Source organism: Musa acuminata, chromosome BXJ1-2 (assembly GCF_036884655.1).
Source record: "Musa acuminata AAA Group cultivar baxijiao chromosome BXJ1-2, Cavendish_Baxijiao_AAA, whole genome shotgun sequence".
Lineage (NCBI taxonomy): Eukaryota > Viridiplantae > Streptophyta > Magnoliopsida > Zingiberales > Musaceae > Musa > Musa acuminata.
This window is the reverse complement of record NC_088328.1, coordinates 9,946,257-9,965,118: the sequence shown is the minus strand read 5'-3', so window position 1 is coordinate 9,965,118 and position 18,862 is coordinate 9,946,257. Positions and strand designations below refer to the sequence as shown.

The 18,862-nt window shown below is 37.1% G+C and overlaps 1 protein-coding gene across 2 annotated transcripts in view; it reads left to right on the top strand.

Moving 5' to 3' along the window:
* The window catches only part of LOC135595390 (uncharacterized), a 34,761-nt gene extending 18,450 nt beyond the window's left edge, over positions 1–16,311 (top strand). Inside the window, exons 15-19 of one of the 2 annotated variants that reach the window (XM_065086235.1) lie at positions 11,509–11,739; positions 11,815–12,098; positions 12,176–12,454; positions 13,389–13,511; positions 15,791–16,311. In XM_065086235.1, the coding sequence (XP_064942307.1) occupies positions 11,509–11,739; positions 11,815–12,098; positions 12,176–12,454; positions 13,389–13,511; positions 15,791–15,920 (1,047 nt within the window). In that variant the 3' untranslated portion in view covers positions 15,921–16,311. The remainder of the gene's footprint in view (positions 1–11,508; positions 11,740–11,814; positions 12,099–12,175; positions 12,455–13,388; positions 13,512–15,790) is intronic. The other variant, XM_065086242.1, reaches the window with a different exon arrangement.
* Positions 16,312–18,862: the final 2,551 nt, after the last annotated feature.

Sequence of the window (18,862 nt, the reverse complement as noted above, 5' to 3'; positions counted from 1 at the left end):
TATGGCTCACCTTTATTATAAATAAATCATTCAGAAACTCAAGATAAGTTATAGCCTGCTTTGTTTCAGACAATTGCATTAAAGCCTCCTATTTGCTTTATAAAGGTCATGAACTTTCAGTGGAACATCATATAAGTAGTAGTCTGATGTAGACTTAGATTCTCACCGAGCCGGTAGTTTGTTTATCAAACTCATTTACTTGTCTCCCTTTTTTTCCTCTTATATTTTTGACACCGACTTTCTTGCCCTGTACTTAAAAAATTATATGCTGGCTTTGACATTTTAATTGATTTTAGAATAAATCCTGTTATGCAGGTTAGCATAATTATCGTCAGCATAATTAGCAATTTTCACAAGGATGGAATTGGGATCGGGATCGACAAGTGGAAACATGCTTAATATGCTCCAATAAGCATATATTTATTCAATTTGGCTGTCACTGGTGGAGTCTCATGGAAAAGTACAACATTGTCTAAAATCTTAAATAGTTCTATCAAAACTGCTCCAAGAATCACAATTTTCAATGACTTGCAATTTTTTGGGGGAACTTCCCAATACTTCACCATGTTCTTTGTTATGAACCTTGCAGCCTTTCTTGAATAGTTTGAAAACCAATTAGTGACCACCAAGTTCAAACAAAACCCTCAGCTTTGGCAAGCTCTTCCAAGATCTCTCTAGTATTGGCCAAGGGCCGAAAAGCCCCATAGTTTTCTACTCTCACCTTGTTGTGTCCTTTTGTCCTCCAATCTCCCCTCTCACCTCTAGATCCTCTCTTTCTCTTCTCTTCTTCATCTCCTTTTCCTTCTTTGTTTTCATCGTAAAAAATTTGATGCTACTATAACCCTAATTGTTGGACGATAAGATTCCAACTGAGAATCAGCTACAATCACTTTGTATTTCTGGAATATGTTGACTTTTTCCAATATTGGCCATCTTGATAAGTTCCGATAAATCCAATCAATTCCAGGAAATTTCGTCAATGATTTGGTTAAATTATTGGATCAAAAGGAGTCTGTCCGAATTAGAATCGGTCGATTTAGAGAACCATGACATGAATGGTGGCATATTCTCAAATTTTGGTTTTCAATCATTATGCTGGTATCTATGATCAATGTTTATAAAAGGCAGAGGCATTAACCAACTGAGCTTCAAGAGAGATGCGGCATACCTTTACATGTTTTATATTAGGAATGAATCTAAAATGCATTTATTCCATAATAAAAATAAATTTAAAAGAGAGATGAGGCATAAATCTAAGAGAGATGAGGCATACCTTTGATACCACCTTGCTCTGGAGAGTATGTTTGGAATTTTCTCCTTTTGTATAGCCTTCTTTTGACCCGTACCGAGAACTCTTTTCAAACTTCTATTGCTTTTCAACTTTTAAAACCAACTTGCTCACATCATTTAAAGACCAATATGGTTGGAGTTGAACCACTTTAGCAATATCATATTTCAGACTTCATAAGTATCTTGCAATGGTTTGGTCTTCTGTTTCCACAAGCTTTCCTTTTAACATGAGATTATCAAGCTTTGCTGTGTACTCTTCTACACCAAGATCTTTTTGCTTGAAATCATGGATTTTGAGAAAGATCTCTTACCTATAGTTGTTAGGTAAGTATTTTCTCTTCAACTCCCTTTTCATTTTCTCCCATGTCACGAACTTACTCTTCCCCTCATGGTCTCTTTGCTTTAGATTTTCCCACCAAAAAGATGCATTCCGTTTGAGTTTAAGTGCCACAAGCTTTACCTGTTGTTCTAGTGGTTCATGATAATCAAATATTCTTTCCATTGTATTAAGCCAATCAATAAAGTCATCAACATTGATTTTACCTTCAAACTCCGGAATATCCAATCTTGGGTTGTATTTGTTTTGCCACTCGTCATGGACTCCATGCCTTGCCCGAAATCTTTCCAACTCCCTTGAGTGAGGAGGTGTATCATCATCAGAAACATACTTTTGGGCATCATCGTCATGCTAGTTGTTTCTACTTCGAAATTCTTCAATGATTTCATTTTTTTCTTGTAGACTATGTAGCAATCTTCGTAGCTGTAGCCTTAAGGACTCAACATCAACTTCACGACCGCTACCTTCACCAATTACATCTTTTCCATTCTGCCTTGCCATGATCTCTAATGTTTAGGTTTGATACCAAACTGATACTGGGGTATTACGGAATGGATTTTGAAAGAAAGCCGATAGTACAGTTGTAATTGCTGGAATAAGTTCTTCGAATTGAAAAAGAATGAACTCACGATAATACTTTAATAAAATTGAAAAATAGCTCACCACCGAGCTTAAAATCACAAAGGGATACAGAAAGTTCACCACCCCAAGGAAAATAAACAAGGATACATAACTGAAAATAAAAGGCTCATCACTTAAGGAAGCATCCAAAAGATACAGAGTTTAAGAGAGAACTCCAAGAGAGTTTTTGCCAATATCATTAGTTTCTAAACTCCTTTCTAACCCTAAAACACCAAAATAAATACTAGTGCATGAAACAACCCTTCATGCATAGGGAATTACGAAATTAAGTGTTTTACAATTGGTAACTAACCCTTTTAATATATTCTTTGGTCATGAAGAAAAACACTTTGAAATAGCTTTAACTTCGTCTAAGGAATATGCTCATGAGCTGTCATATTTGAGTGGGCTGGGTTAAAGGCTATGAGAAAACATTGTGGGCTGTAGAGAATACTATAGGTTCAGTAAGATCTACACGAGCTAATTGTAGCAAATTAGGCACTCCCGTATCATTGTTTTAACTTGTCAATGACTCTTGACTCTGGTGTAGGGTCGATTAAGTTGTGTTGATCTTCATGGTTTCCTATGGATCCCCTAGATGAAGGAAAAGATCTTCCCTATCCTACACCAGTCCCTCCAACATCTATACCGACTAAACTGCATGGATGCTTATTGGAACTTTAATGACTATTGCCTCATAGACTTTAAAGTTTCGAGGCATTTCCTTGGTCAAAATTTGTCCATCGATTCCTCTTCTACTTAGTTGTCGCCTTTAAATAGGTTCGCATTACTTTTACTTTCAATTGACATTCTGTTGGTAAATGAAACGAACAATCTACTCTTGGTAGAATCGATCACCATTGGTGATGATTTGACAACTATTGTCTATCGCTAAGTCTCTTTGAATGGTATTTGAAAATGTGCAGAGTTCCATTGCCAGATAAATAAGAGAATTGAGATACTCAGTTTCGTCCATTCTCTTATAAGTTGAGAAGGCAAATGTTACTTGACTTTACTTGTCTCCTCGAGGGTTGTACGTTATGCATCAAGCTTGTTACTAGCCTTCACTTGCTTTTTCCTCACACTTCTAAAGCACCCGAAGTATATGCACTTCTTGCGTTGAGTTAGCTACTGTAATTTGCCCTCTCATTGCCATCAAACTTCAAGAATGCAAGAAGTGCCTGAAAAGAGCAAAATTTTGCCTCGACTAATGCAAGTCTCTATTAGTTTTGATTGGTTCTAGGATTGTATCAGCTTCTTCATAATTTGTGTCGCTTACTCCTTTAAGAAGAAATGGTACAATACCATGTATTTCCTACTTTGTTTCTTGGTCGAGCACCCTTGTATCAACCCGAAGTCCCTTATTTTTGTCTATCTTGGCAAGAAGCCTATCGACACTAGTCTTACGAAGTTCCCTATCTTCTACATTTTTGTATTGTCTTGGTACTTGGAGTTTACCTTTGTATTCTCTACCTCCTCGGCCCCTTCTACGATCATATGCTCTCCCTCCATGAGAGCAAGGGATCGATGACTCTACGGAAGTCTTGCCTCTCCAGTATCATGGCGTTGCCATGCTCACGACCCTATTATTCGTCACCTTACGTCTACTCCCTTTCTTTGCAATCGGTAGATTCGCCTCTACGATACTGTGCACTCCTCTAAGTCTACCTCTATCCTAATCGATGCATGTTTTGGGTAGCTAAGTCTCTCTGGACTCATTGTTGCTTCCTCATCCCTTTCGACCACTTGCTTTAACATTTTTGTGTTCTCCAAGTAGTTCCCCTTAGTCGATGAAAAGACAAATCGTAACTCTCATGCATGGCCTCCGTTATTATGTTGCAGGGTCCACGTCGATTTTGTTCTCCTTTGTATCCTTGGTAGTAACATTCGCTTGCTTAGCCTTGTCCTTCGACTTGTTGAGCTCCCTCGAGCGAATATGAGCTCCAAAGCAATCCAACTCTCCAATCACTCCGTTCATACCTTTGTATGATCAAGTCTTATATAGCTCTTGATATATAGCTCCTTGGACTTGGAATCTCCTTCAGTGATATATAGCTCTTATATGTTGATGACCAAGGCTTTTATCTGATGGAAAATTCGGTGCACCTACGGAAGACCTACTTCTGTGGTACCATGACATTCACCCCTTGAATCCATAGCCGTTTTTGCTGACGTGTTGCTCACCGAAGTGGAGCTCGCAGTAGCTCTTGATCATACCTTTATATGGTCAAGTCCCATGCGGGACTTCTTGCAGGGTCTCCGCTACCTTCGATTATGTTCACTCCTTTGGTATTGACCTTTATCCACCCATTCTCGGGTCACACACGGACGAAGCGCAGCTCTAGGACAGTCCATCACCTAGCAACTCTCGAAGTCCAACTTTGTTGAAATTTAGGTGTCATTGTTTAGATCTTGGGCCCTTGTCCCCAGCACAATCTCTGCTATATATAGCTTCCTTTGTGGTAACACGAATGGCAACACTACGGCATATTCTTCAGGAGTACCCACCTCTGTGTCCTCTTGTCCCGTGCCAATGCCTTTTCACCATAATTTTGCCTTCGCATGTTGAGTCGCTTTAGTCCCTTCATCAATTGCTTCGTCGAGGTAAGGTGCATGTGGCTCAAAGCTCCTTTCGACTTTGGTATCATTCAAGATAAGTTCACTCTATCAGAACGAGGGACCTATAGAATGACATGATCTTACTTTTGTCTCTATAAGAGTTCATGTCCTTGGCCTTTATCCAAGGAAAGCTTCGTGCCTTCGCTTTATGTTTCGCTTTCTATGTCGACGCCCTTCATGTAGCTTGGGCACTTCACCAAGTTCCACATAAGTTGTTTCATCCCTCGGTTTATATTTAGTTGATAGTGGTCCTCGCGCCCACCATTCCATGGGTTAGCCCTCCGTTAAGTTCGATCTCCACATCGACTCTAATTGTGCCTTAATTTGGTGTTGCCTTGGGTTGCTGCTCCACTTAATCTCACAATGCGTCTACCAACACATTATCTCGTGCGACATTATATGTTGACTCCTCACCGTTCACTAGGTCCATTAAGCTTTATGGAGCCATCATCTTGAGGTATGCCCTTCACATGTGCGGTCCATTGCACATGATTCTATCTCTAGATAATTATGACTTATTCCTCTTGAATATCTGTCTCGTTGGAACAACTTTTCTCTTTGCATCCTTCCCCGTAGAAGTTTCGGAGACCACCATCCCCTTGGATTACTTCGCCTTGTTGAAACAAATTATGCACTGTTCCGCCACTGCTACTACACTAGCTAAATTGTGATTCCTCATCAATATAGCCCCCATTGTGCCTCTCAAGGCCCAGCAACATATTGAACCTACTACACACTTCAACCTCTTACAGATGTATCCTTTCCATGTCGAAGAAAAAGTTTCATACTCCATAATTTTAAGTTTTGATTACCTTGGGATAGCTATGGACAGTCTATCGTTCATATATAAGCTTTTGCATAAGTACTAAATTCTTTGAGTTAGCAATTCTTTTCACCTCTATGAGCTTTGCATAACTCTTTCAGTCACGAGCAACCCATCTCTCCTTGCACGGTCTCATCCTTTGCCAAGTGCCCCTACTTGCCTTGAGCATCGTGAAGTTTTATTGCCAACGTCGAGCCATAGCTCGAACTCAGCCATCCGAACTTTTATGTGTAATGTGTTCTTTTCAACTCGCTTGTCCTCGTGGTGCCTCTCGCGGAAGCATTAGCCATTCCTTTGAATGCCAATCTCGGATGTCCGCTCCTGATACCGGGGGTGATGTAGAATGAATTTTAAAAGAAAATTCGGTAGCACAATTGTACTTTTCTTCGTGAGTTCATTCGTTTTTTTGGAAAGAAAACGAATGAACTCACGAAGAAAAGTCAACAGTACAATCGTATTTGTTAGAATGAGTTTTCCAGACAGAAAAGGAGCGAACTCACGAATAAAACTTTGATAAAAACGAAAAAATAGCTCACTACCAAGTTTAAAATCACAAAGGGATACATAAAGATCACTACCCTAAGGATAATAAACAAGGATACAGAACTGAAAGCAAAACACTCACTACTCAAGGACGCATCTAAGAGATACAGAGTTGAAGAGAGCATCCCAAGAGAGCTTCTGCCAATATCATCAGTTTTCTAAAGTTCTTTCTAACCCCTAAACACCAAAATAAGTACTAGTGCATGAAACAACCCTTCATGCATTGGGAATTTCGAAATTAAGTGTTTTACAACTAGTAACCAACTTCTTTAATGCATTCCTTAGTCATGAAGAAAAGTACCTTGAAACGACTGTAAATTTGTTATAATATGCTCATGAGTTGTGATAATTGAGTGTGCTGAGTTGAAAACTATGAGGCAACATTATGGGCTAAAAAATATGCCATAGCATAAGCAAGGTCCATATGAGCAGATTATAGCAAATTAGACATTCCCGTGTCAATCTCCTCGGGTTGAAAAAGATTTGTCCTCAAGTCCTTGTTTGTTTCATCAACATGATTATGAAAAGGACTTAAATTAGCCACATTAAATGTTGGGGACACTTCATAATCTTCAGGTAGCTCGATCTCATAAGCATTTTTGTCAATTTTCTTAAGCACCTTGAATGGACCATTAGCCTTTGGTTTCAATTTTTTAAATTTGCTTAGTGAAAACCTCTCTTTCCAAAGGTGAATCCAGACCAAATCATCTGTATTAAACTCCACGTGTTTTCTGTGCTTGTTGGCAGCTTGCATGTACCTCCCATTTTGCTTCTTAATGGTTGCTTTAACACCCTCATGCAGCTTCTTTATCTGCTTAGCTCTTTCATCAGCATCTCTACTAAATTGCTTAGTTGTAGAATGAGGGATTAAGTCCAAAGGACCAGTAAGATTAGCACCATAAACAATCTTAAAATGACTCTTACCAATGCTATGATGCATGGAACGATTGTAGGTAAACTCAATTTGTGGAAGAATGAGATCCCATTGGTTAATGTTCTTGCCAACATAGTTTTTAAGTAAGTTTCCCAAGCTTCTGTTCGTTACCTCAGTTTGCCCATCGGTTTGTGGATGATGAGAGCTGCAAAAATTCAAAGAAGTATCCAACTTCCTCCAAAGAGTTCTCCAAAAATGGTTAATAAATTTTAAATCTCGATCAGACATCATAGTTATTGGAATACCATGCAATTTAATAATCTCCTTAAAATATAAATCAGCAATATGAGATGCATCATTCGATTTATTGTAGGGAACAAAGTGAGACATTTTTGAAAATCTATTAACAACAACTATGATAGAATCCTTATTCCTTAGAGTTCTTGGCAGTCCCAAAATGAAATCAAGACTCACATCCTCCCATGTAGCATTTAGCACTGGCAATGGAGTGTACAAACTAGAATTTTGACTTCTTGTTTTTGCCAAATGACACACTCGGTATTGCTTCACATGCCTCTCCACATCTCTAAATATCTTAGGCTAATAGAAATTTGATTGAACAAAGAGCTAGAGTCTTGTCCCTACAGAAATGTCCTCCCAAAACACCACCATGAGCTTCAGCTAGAATTACTTGTCTCAAAGAACAAGATGGTACACACAAGGCATTATCTTGAAAAAGAAAACCATTACAGATAGAAAATTATTGAAAGGAACCTGATTTGCAATTCTGTCATATTGAGCCGAAATCTACATCATTCTCATATAGATCTTTGAACGTTTCAAATCCAACCACTTTGACTTCCATTGCTGATAATAAAGAATGCTTTCTACTTAGAGCGTCAGCAACTACATTTTGAATACCTGATTTGAGCTTGATTGTAAAGTTATAAGATTGTAAGAACTCCACCCAAGTTGCATGCCTTTTGTTTAGCTTGTGCTGCTGATTAATGAATTTTAAAGCTTCATGATTAGAATATAGGATAAATGACTTTACAAGAAGATACTGACTCCAATGAGATAAAGCTCGATAAATGGCATAAAACTCCTTGTCATAGGTAAAATATTTCCTTCTCGTATCATTCAGCTTCTTATTAAAAAAGGCAATAGGCTTTCCGTCTTGACTTAAAACAACATCAATTCCCACATTAGATGCATCACATTAAACTTCAAACACCTTGTCAAAATTATGTAATATTAAGATAGGAGCTTCGGTCACATTTTTTTTTAATAGTTCAAAAGCATCATTAGCCTCACTAGTTCATTTGAATTTATCACATTTCAAGCATTCGGTTATTGGAGCGACAATAGAGCTGAACCCCTTGATGAATCTTCTATAAAAGAAAGTTAAGCCATGGAAACTCCTTACCTCAAGAAATGAAGCAGGTGCTGACCAATTAAGAATAGCCTCTACTTTACTTTGATCCATCATTATTCCATCTTTTGAAACAACATACCCCAAAAACACAAGACTAGGAGTAAAGAAATCACACTTCTTTAAATTAGCATAAAGCTTCTGCAGCCTTAAAATAAGAAAAATCTCTTTAAGATGATTCATATACTCCTCTTCACTCTTGATGTATATCAATATGTCATCAAAGTAAACCACAACAAAAGTTCCAATGCATGGTTTAAGTATGTGATTCATAAATCTCATAAAAGTGCTAGGAGCATTAGATAATCCAAATGACATAACCAATCATTCATATAAGCCTTGTATAGTTTTAAAGGCTATTTTCCACTCATCTCCAAGCCTCATTCTTATTTGGTGATAGCCACTTCTCAAATCAATTTTAGAGAAAATAGAAGCACCAGACAATTGATCAAGTAAATCATCTAACCTTGGAATAGGAAAACGATAGTCCATTATGATTTTGTTGATAGTGCGGCTGTCCACACACATTCTCCAAGAACCATCCTTCTTAGGCACCAACAAAGCTGGAACCGCACAAGGACTCATACTCTCCCGAATTAACCCTATTTTTACCAATTCATCCGCTTGCCTTTGAAGTTCTTTATGCTCCTTGGGACTCATTCTGTATGCTGCCTTATTAGGTAGAACAACCCCCGGAATAAGATCAACATGATGCTGGATGTCTCTCAAAGGTGGAAGACCATGTGGAATCTCTTAAGGTACAACATCTTGAAACTCCTCGGGGATCGGTTTCATGATTACTGGTGTCTCCTTGTGTTGTTCATCCTCCTCTACTACTACTAGAGCCAAAACATGACCACCGCTGTCTAATTCACCCTTGCATTTACCATAGGATATAAAAGCGCTAATTTCCTTCTTTGGTGCACTGATTTTAGAATGTTGTAATGGAGCTAAAATAATCTTCTTTTCATTCACCTTAAAAGAATAAGTATGTTTGTAGCCATCAGACAACACCCTTCTAGCATAATGCCAAGGTCTTCCCAATAACAAATGACAAGCATCCATAGGAGCAACGTCACACCATACTTCATCTTTATAATACTTACCAATACAAAACGAAACTAAACATCTTTTAGTTATCTTGATGTCATTTCTTTTTTGGAGCCAACATAATTGGTAAGGATGTGGATGAGGGATTGTGTCCAACTTTAGCTTCTGCACTATCTCCAAAGATACCACATTCTCAAAGCTGCCACTATCGACAATCACCAAGAACACCTTGCCATGAGAAGTGCATTTAGTGTGAAACACGTTCTTTCTCACCCAACTTTCATCCTTGGCCACATAGGACACTTGTAAGCTACGTTGCAATACAATAGACAAACCATGATCAACATAAGTAACCTCTTCCTCATCATCATCGTATTTTGGTTCGTCGTCGGATTCATCTTCTCTTCCATCACTATGATCTTCAACCAATGTAACAATTCTTCTATTTGGACAATCTGAAGCAATATACCCAAAACCATGACATTTGAAACATTTTCAGCCACTTGGGGTAGAAGAATTAGGTGTTTGTTTGCTGCTAGCAGATCCTTCACCCTTGTCTTGCACTTTTAATACCTTGCTCTGGACAGTAGGCTTGGAATTTTCTCCTTTCATATAACCTTCTTTTGACCCATACCGAGAACTCTTTTCATATAGTCATGAAGAAAAGCACTTTGAAATAGCTGTAACTTTGTGTAGGGAATATGCTCATGAGCTGTCATAATTGAGTATGCTGAGTTGAAAACTATGAAGCAATATTGTGGGCTGAAAAATATACCATAACATCAGCAAGGTTCATATGAGCAGATTGTAGCAAATTAGACACTCCCGTGTTAATCTAAGCGACTTTTTTCCCTACATCTCTACACCTGTTTCCCTCAAACAGTCACACGTGCTAACTGCCCTCAACACAGCCTTGTTAGTTCCCTCATATTTGCATGCTACGTGTTTCAAAGTGTGTTTATCTCGTTCTGATACCATATGTCACGGACTTAGCTGGGTTTGTCTAAGTCATGCAGCACCCTTGCGTGTCTGTTCGCAAAGGGTCATTCTCCCCGAAACCTCTTATAGTCCCTTAAGGACCTACAAAAGAGAAGATGGATTAGATGAAGTGTTTAAATCGGGATCCCACACAAGCAGACATTTCGGCAAACACTTGATCGACAATGCAAATTTCAAACGTAGACTTTGCAAGCTTTAAACAATCATACGACAAAGGGTCCAAGATGGTCTGTTGCAACCAAAAGTCCTCACAAGTGCCCATATGACACTATTGTGGAATAAGGTAGTGAACCAGCTCTAAACAATATCCCAAAGGCCTATCCAGCCATGTGGCACTCGGGTAGCTCCAGGTTGCTATACTAATTGACACTCCGCACCAGTCTACGGAGCTAGAAAATCCCCAAAATGGCTGTTTGGATGACCTGATTTTGGACAGTTTTGCCTTTCCATGATGATTATACACAACTTGTGTTTTCAAGACTAAAATAGCCATAAAATCCATCCAAAATGAGATTACCAAGTCTACTATAAGCCCTCTACATGCTGTGCAAATAATGAATAAGGTCGAAAGACACGAATATACACAAACATTACATCGAACACCTTGTGTATAGATTTGTCTGTGACAATTCAGCAGATGTTTAAATCTATGCACGAACGGTAACTAGCCTGAAAAATGCAACTCTAGGTATAGAAATCCAGACTGTCATTGGCTATCATGATTCTGATAGTGTTTCTCGAAAATTTCATTCTATGAATATTTAATTGTATTTTGATCAGTCATTTTTTAACTTGTATTTCCTCATGGACGTCTGAGTACTCAGAGAGCTAGCATGTACATTATCAAACACAATTTGTTGCAATATGGTATTTTGAATTGGATATTGACTTTTCTATTCCTGCATAACCGTGGTGTTTAGGTGGATGCTTATCCAGTGTATAGTATGGCAACTCCAACAATTGATGGTGCAAGAGAAGTTTTATCCTATCTAGGTGCTGGTGATCCAGCTAGCATGAATCATGGTCAAAAAGTTATCATTACAGATCTGAGAGAGGAAGCTGTTGTTTACATTAATGGTTCACCCTTTGTTCTTAGAGAATTAGATAGGCCTGTTGATACACTCAAACATGTTGGGATTTCTGGTCCACTGGTAAGTTCAATGTTAAAACTCCTTATACTTCAACTGACATCAATGTTTTCAAACTCCATTTTGCTATTTGTCCAGGTTGAACATATGGAAGCAAGGTTGAAGGAGGATATATTTGCTGAGGTAACTCAATCTGGTGGCCAAATGCTTCTGCATCGTGAAGAGTATAATCCAGTTTCAAATCAGATAAGTGTGATTGGCTACTGGGAAGAGATTTCATTAGATAATGTGAAGACTCCTGCCGAAGTATTTGCAGCATTGAAAGCTGATGGCTATAGAATTGAATATAAAAGGATACCTCTTACAAGAGAAAGGGAAGCATTAGCTGTGGACGTTGATGCAATACAATATTGCAAGGATGAGTGTGTATTAAGTGAATAGGTATAGTTGCTTTACTGCTTTTGATTCAGTGCAGACTAATGGGAGTTCATCTCTGCAGATTTGCTAGGTATTCCCTTTTCATTTCACACACTGGCTTTGGTGGGGTTGCGTATGCAATGGCTATTACATGCCTTGGCCTCAGTGCTGACATGAAATTCGCATCGGAGCAGACAGTCGAGACACACTTTGTGTCAACTTCACCCTTTCAAACCTTGCCTTTTCAGTCATCTGGAGAAGATGCTTTAAAACAGGGTGACTACCGTGACATTCTAAGCCTCACTAGAGTGCTGGTTTATGGTCCAAAGAGCAAAGATGAGGTTGACATGATAATTGAAAGGTATGCTGTTATCGACTGACAGAATCTGTTTCCATGTATTTTTAGTTTCACATATGCATGTCATGAACAAATAATTACTTAAGTTTACTGTTCTCCAAAGTTCAACTTGTTTACTGTTGTCCAAATTTGCAAATTTTTGTTATTTTCCTATTTTGCAACAAAGAATCAAGGTTAAAACATCTCGAGAACTCTTCAAGTTCTTTAGTCTTATGTGGTGTTCCATGCTTGTAACATGTGCTCTGCACTAGACTTCCAGCCTAATTTAAATTTGCTTTAGGCATGTCACCATGCGTGCTATCATGGCATACTCGGGTCTTCGCATTGCTTTACTTCAGGTCATTTCCTGATGTTTGATATTCAATATTATTTGACAGCAAGTTCTTGTCAAGCTCAAGATTTAGTAAATTACAGATTGTGCAAATAATTATTATTTTAAATATATTATACTGCTTAGTGAACATGACATGTTTAACTTATCTGCATGTTTTATCCTTTATATACTTTCATGTTGCAACAAAGTTTTTCCATAGTGAAAGAATGCTGTTGCAGTTTCAGCTGAACTATCTGGGAGTTAAACAAGAGTACATCAAGAGAACATGCAGTCAGTTGGTTATTCATAATTGAAACATAGCCTACACATTATGCATCATTGTTTATATTTGCTAACTGAAGGTCTGCATCTTTTTTCTTCACGTCTATTTATATATTTAATTATTATACATATACGTTTGCTTCAATAGCCTAGTACTATATCTTCTCTAATCCTGAAATCTGCTAGTAATCTTGTCCTATTGGCTAGTTATTAGTTCATGATTTTCAGTTTTGAGTCCATTCAATTTTTTCTTTGTTTCTTGTATTGTGTTCTATCACGCATCTTTCATTGTATTCATGGTGGTGTTTTTGCTTGGCTCATTCTTGTCTGGCTTTTTGAAAGGTGTGCTGGTGCTGGGCATTTACGAGATGACATTTTGCACTATAAGAAAGAATTTGACAAGTGTCCTAGTGATGATGATGAGAGTAGGTCATACCTCATGGATATGGGCATTAAAGCTTTAAGGTTAGTATATATTTTGATCTTTATTCATTTTCTGGTGTCAATATTTTTGCATTGTTGATTAGAGTTGCATATATCAATCAAGATGAAATCAAGTATATATTTCATGAAACCATAGAACAAGTGAAATGGATGGTGCACAGATTAGTTATGACAGATTGCTATCTGAACAGTCAACAGTTCTAATTGAAATTGTTATGGTCTTCTACTTGAAGGACAAACATTAGGAAATTCGTATTTGTTAAATGAAAAAAGAAAGAAAGAAAAAGACTCTTTTCTATTGTAGAGGAGAAAATGTCTCCAGAGAGGGGACGTGGACGGTTACACCAGCTTTTTATTGACTTGGTATGGCACTAGTTATGGTAGAGTTAGGACCCAGCATTCTATGTGATGTCTCTAATTTAAACTTGTATGAAATTGTATCTACTAACAAAGTGTTTCCCTGTCTGTAGGCATTATAACAAACTATTTATTTAACAAGATGATGATGTTTAAAACATTTGAAACACTTATCTGAGAATACCATTAGAAATAACCTTGATAATGCTCAATAAAAAAGAAAACTGTAATAACCTGAGTTCAAATTAGACTTACCAGGACCTTATTAAATCTGTCTTACATCAAAGTGCTTTCTTTCATTTCAAAGTTTATCCAATCTCTGAAAGAAGAGAATATCTACATTACAGAAAACTAAGTCATCTATCAGCAGTTGTATATTCTTAAGTTCAAATACAGATATACATAGCACTTTCTACAAGTGTATGTAATAAACAGCCATAGGACTGTAACCTGTAACTTCAGCTGAATTATGTGGTCCTCTACTTGTAGATTTGCAAGCCATTAGGATTGTGGCTTAGCTTAATGGTTGGTTGAAATTCATATCGATTATCCTTAAGTATCTAGATTTGTTATATGCCTTTGGATGATAGCTTTTCAGCCACTTGTTTCTTAAAGTTCCTAAATCTCATTGAGAACAAGCTCTCAAAGATCAAATCTGGGATTGACCATAATGTGGATTGGCCATAATGTGCAATATGGATTTGTGAATAAGTTTCTTAAAATTAACGAATAAAAAATCTCTAGAAAAACTCAAGAAAAATATAATGAGCACAAAATAATAAAAAATCAATTTACAACTTCAAGAAGCTAATTAAAAAATGTATATTAATTTAATTTTTAAGTAAATTAATTTTAAATATTATTTACATTCAACCTATGCAGATTCCTTGTTGATTCTGTCAGGTGGAACATGCTGTGTTGGCAGTGGCACATTATTGTCTAGGAACAAGCAACTTTCCATGCTACCCTAGCATCCTAATATTTTAGTTACCATTGTAACAGTACTATTACCACTGCTTTTGTAGCCATGGATTAGGTTATATTTTGAGTAATATAACTTTGTGTATAGTGTCTAAAATAAGGCTCAAAAGTAACACACTATTCCATCGACAGTGTTGACTAGTTAAAAGTGAAGCTAGAATAGGTGGATTGTGTTTAATTTGCTTTCTAATTGTCTCAGCAATAAAGGATCTTCACTATTTAATAAACAGAAAGAATTTAGATGGGAAATAGGGTTAGGCAGCAGTAAATTTGGGCAATAAAAAAAATGGATGGGATGGGAAGGTGTGCTTTCTAGTAAGTACGATATAGGAATACATAAGAAAGCTTCAAGTATAATGAAAAATACCTGTCCTATATAGTATATGCTTTCTTGTTTTTGTTTCTTTCGTTTGGGGCATTTTATGTATCTTCGTATGCCATGAGCCCACTGTATGCAAACCTCAAGAACTCAAATTTTAGCATATATCATAATAATGACAGTATAGCTGATGATAGGAATCTCGTATCTGTTTTAAACCAGACTCTAAAGCAACTAATATACCATCTGAAGGTTTGTTCCCTGTAACCACTGGAATCTAGAATCTTTTCACTTTGCAATTAAACATTAAATAATCCAAACTTTGAAATATTAAGATTGCATAATCTCGTATCTGTTTGAAACCAGAATCTAAAGCAACTAATATACCATCTGAAGGTTTGTTCCCTGTAACCACTGGCTGGAATCTAGAATCTTTTCACTTTTGCTGTTAAAGATTAAATAATCCAAACTTTGAAATATTAAGATTGCATTAGGTGCATGGATAATTGAGGTATTTGATGCACTAAACCTGTTTAAGTTAGTGCCTAAATGGTACAAACTATGGATGCCATAATTTGGCATGCGCATGACTTCAATATTCTTGGGCATTCCTCTGCGTGACTAAATTTTTGCACGTTTGCAGGCGATACTTCTTCCTTGTCACCTTCAGGTCTTATCTTTATTGCTCTTCTCCAACTGAAACAAGCTTTTCGGCTTGGATGGAGGCCAGGCCTGAACTTGGTCATCTCTGTGATAACCTGAAACTTGATTAGTAACTAACATTTCATCCTCCTGTGAAAGTTTTATATGAACATGATGCCAGCGAAGTTGTTCAAAATAAGAAGATTAGAAGGTAGAGAACACGAAGCAAACACAAGAAAGAAAGGGCTATTCTTGTAAAGCATTAGTGTAATCCAAACTATGAGTGTACAGTGGCTTTATATTAGTGACCCGGTGCTGCATGGTGCAGCAACAACCTTTTTCTGACCATTCTAATTGCTATAGGAGGTTTAAGATATAGAAAAGCATCCATAGCAATAACCCGGTGTTGTAATGAACGATGATGACTCATCTCCGAAGTTGTCCATTCGTTATGATTGTGCTATAGGTCAATATGTTTGTTTAATGCATTGTTGAAGTTATATATATATATGGGTTACTCAATTACTGTTTTTATTTCAAGTAAACACTGTTTATTGCTCAAAAGGAGAAGTATAAAATAGTCAAATCAAGCAGAATCACCTTCATGGGTGATTTCAAGTTTAGAACTAATGCCTCTGGAGGTGAGAGAGTGTGCATCATTATTTATACTTGTGGAATATGTTGGGAACCAACTATTTTGACCTCTCTTCTGGGCCCAAGTATTGGCCTCAAGATACCAAGTTGATATTGTTAGTAAAATTTATACGGGTAAAGGAGTGCGCACCACCAGTGTCGTACTCCATCACTGTTAAATTTAAAAACAATAGTTGGGAAGGATCTGATGTCAACATTCACCACCCGACTAACTCTATGCAAAATCAACAAATGAATGGAATATGCACAACGTATGATGGAACTTAAGAGAAAAGGTGCAATCTAAACCAAGGGCCTAATCAAATTCCAAAAATGAAGAAGCTCTCGTATGAATGAATGCCCTTTTTGACTTGTGTTCAAGTTCTCGATCAAGGATGGATATGAATTTGCTGATATACTATGCCTATTCCTAGTTGTCTCAGGAGTGGAGTAAGGTTGCTTGATCAACAACAATTGTCCAAAAACATTAACTTCATTGAAGTAACTTTAAATGAATCGTTTGGCACGTGAGACATTCCTAATTGAAATTGGAAACTGAGGATTTGACGGAAGCAAAAAAAAACACACTAATCCGTGCCTCCAAAATAAACATTCTTGACAATACTGATGTAATATTTGTTACTGTTATTAGTAATTTAAATAGTATCTAGAGTTCAAGACGGTCCTTAGATGTGGATTTGATTCTGTTTAAGAGTTTTTCTGATATAGAAGAGTTCAAGAGAAGATGGTTGGGAATAGCCTTAATAACAGAATAGTTGATTATGGGACACAAGGAAAAATATCATAGTCGGTGCCACCCCTCTCTCTCTCTCTCTCTCTCTCTCTCTCTCTTAATTCTTCATGATATCATGAAACTATACAATAACTGATTCTTGTTCTACCTTACGGTGATTCTTGCCATCTTTTTTGGCTCGTCTTTAAACCTCTCCTTTGAAAGAATAGACAACAAGTGACGAAAGAAGAGTCGTCACACATCTCTTGTGGAACATGCGAACCAATCACACAAAACTCATGAACATAGTAGGCGAACATAATTCGATGCCTGCCAGTCTTATTGTTTATAAATCTCATATAGAGGATATGCGCTCTAAATTGAGTGCCAAGGTAAGAAAAAGATGGCTGTTCTGAGTTCTCGACGCATGGTGTTGAGCTTCTTGCTATTGATCTTCGGCGCTCTACTGCTCCTTGGCATGCCAACCCAAGCTTCTACATGCTGTAAGCACTTTGTAGGTATTGCTTTGGAGTGCTCCAAATACGTGGTCAAAGAAGGACCTCGGTGTAGACCATCAAAGGGCTGCTGCTTAGCGATGAAAAAGGCAAACGGGTTATGTGTTTCCTTGTTTCTACACTCCAAATACGTCAAAACCTTAATTAACACGTCTAAGTTCTGCTATGTTGCATCTTGCTGCAAGATATCCAGCCCCAATGGAAGCATGTGCTCAAGTGAGTAATTAATCCTCTCTCTTACTACACTCATCTAGTCATCTATCCATGTTTGTCTTATACATGAAAGATATAGCACGATGTATATTTAGCATGATCAGTTTGATCAATGGGCTATAATATCCATTTCATTGTTTCAGAATCATCAAACAAGCTGCCAATGACATAAGATGGACGACGAAAGGAGATCATATATATACTATATATGTACGAAATAAAGTTTGCATATGTATTTAACTGATGTATCAAGTTGAACAATTGACCCATATCATGAGACATACATGTTTACGGTCAACTATTCTAAATTATACCAATGATCGTGGGAAAGATGTTGGCATTATAATAAACTCGGTTGATAAATCGACCATCTACTTGCACAAAATTTTCTTTTATGATAGAAAGGATAGAAGATAAGAAGAATTATTGAAGAAGTTGAAGAAGCTTTCGCTTAAATGCATTAACATGTCCCTCTCCTATTTATACAGATTAGGAGGGAGGATTTTCTTCAACAGAATAGAGAGATTTCCTCGTGTAGTTAGGAAAATCAAATTAGCAGATTAATAGTTATTGTACATTAAACTTGTGTAAAAGGTTATAATTGGATCTCTTGCATTTCTTTGGTTTAAGAAGCTATTTTAAATCTTATAGTTTGAATGTTTTGCCAAAGTAAACATCACCAATGCCCAAATTGAAAATATAAAATAGTCTTCAACCAATGTTTTTTTATGGAAATGGTACACGTATTAACAAAATAAAAGGCCTTTCCACAATAAATTGCTAGGAACAACATACAACAAATTACATCCTTGTTGTTTAATTCGAGAATAGGTCAAGTAAAGAAGGAAGAATAAAAATGTCATAAGAAAAAGCAAACAAACAAACAAACGAGCACAATCAATCCCGCTCTGGCTTTTTGTTTTTTGTTTTCAACCAATTTCTAACTCTGACATAAACGAATAGCTTTTTATAACCATTT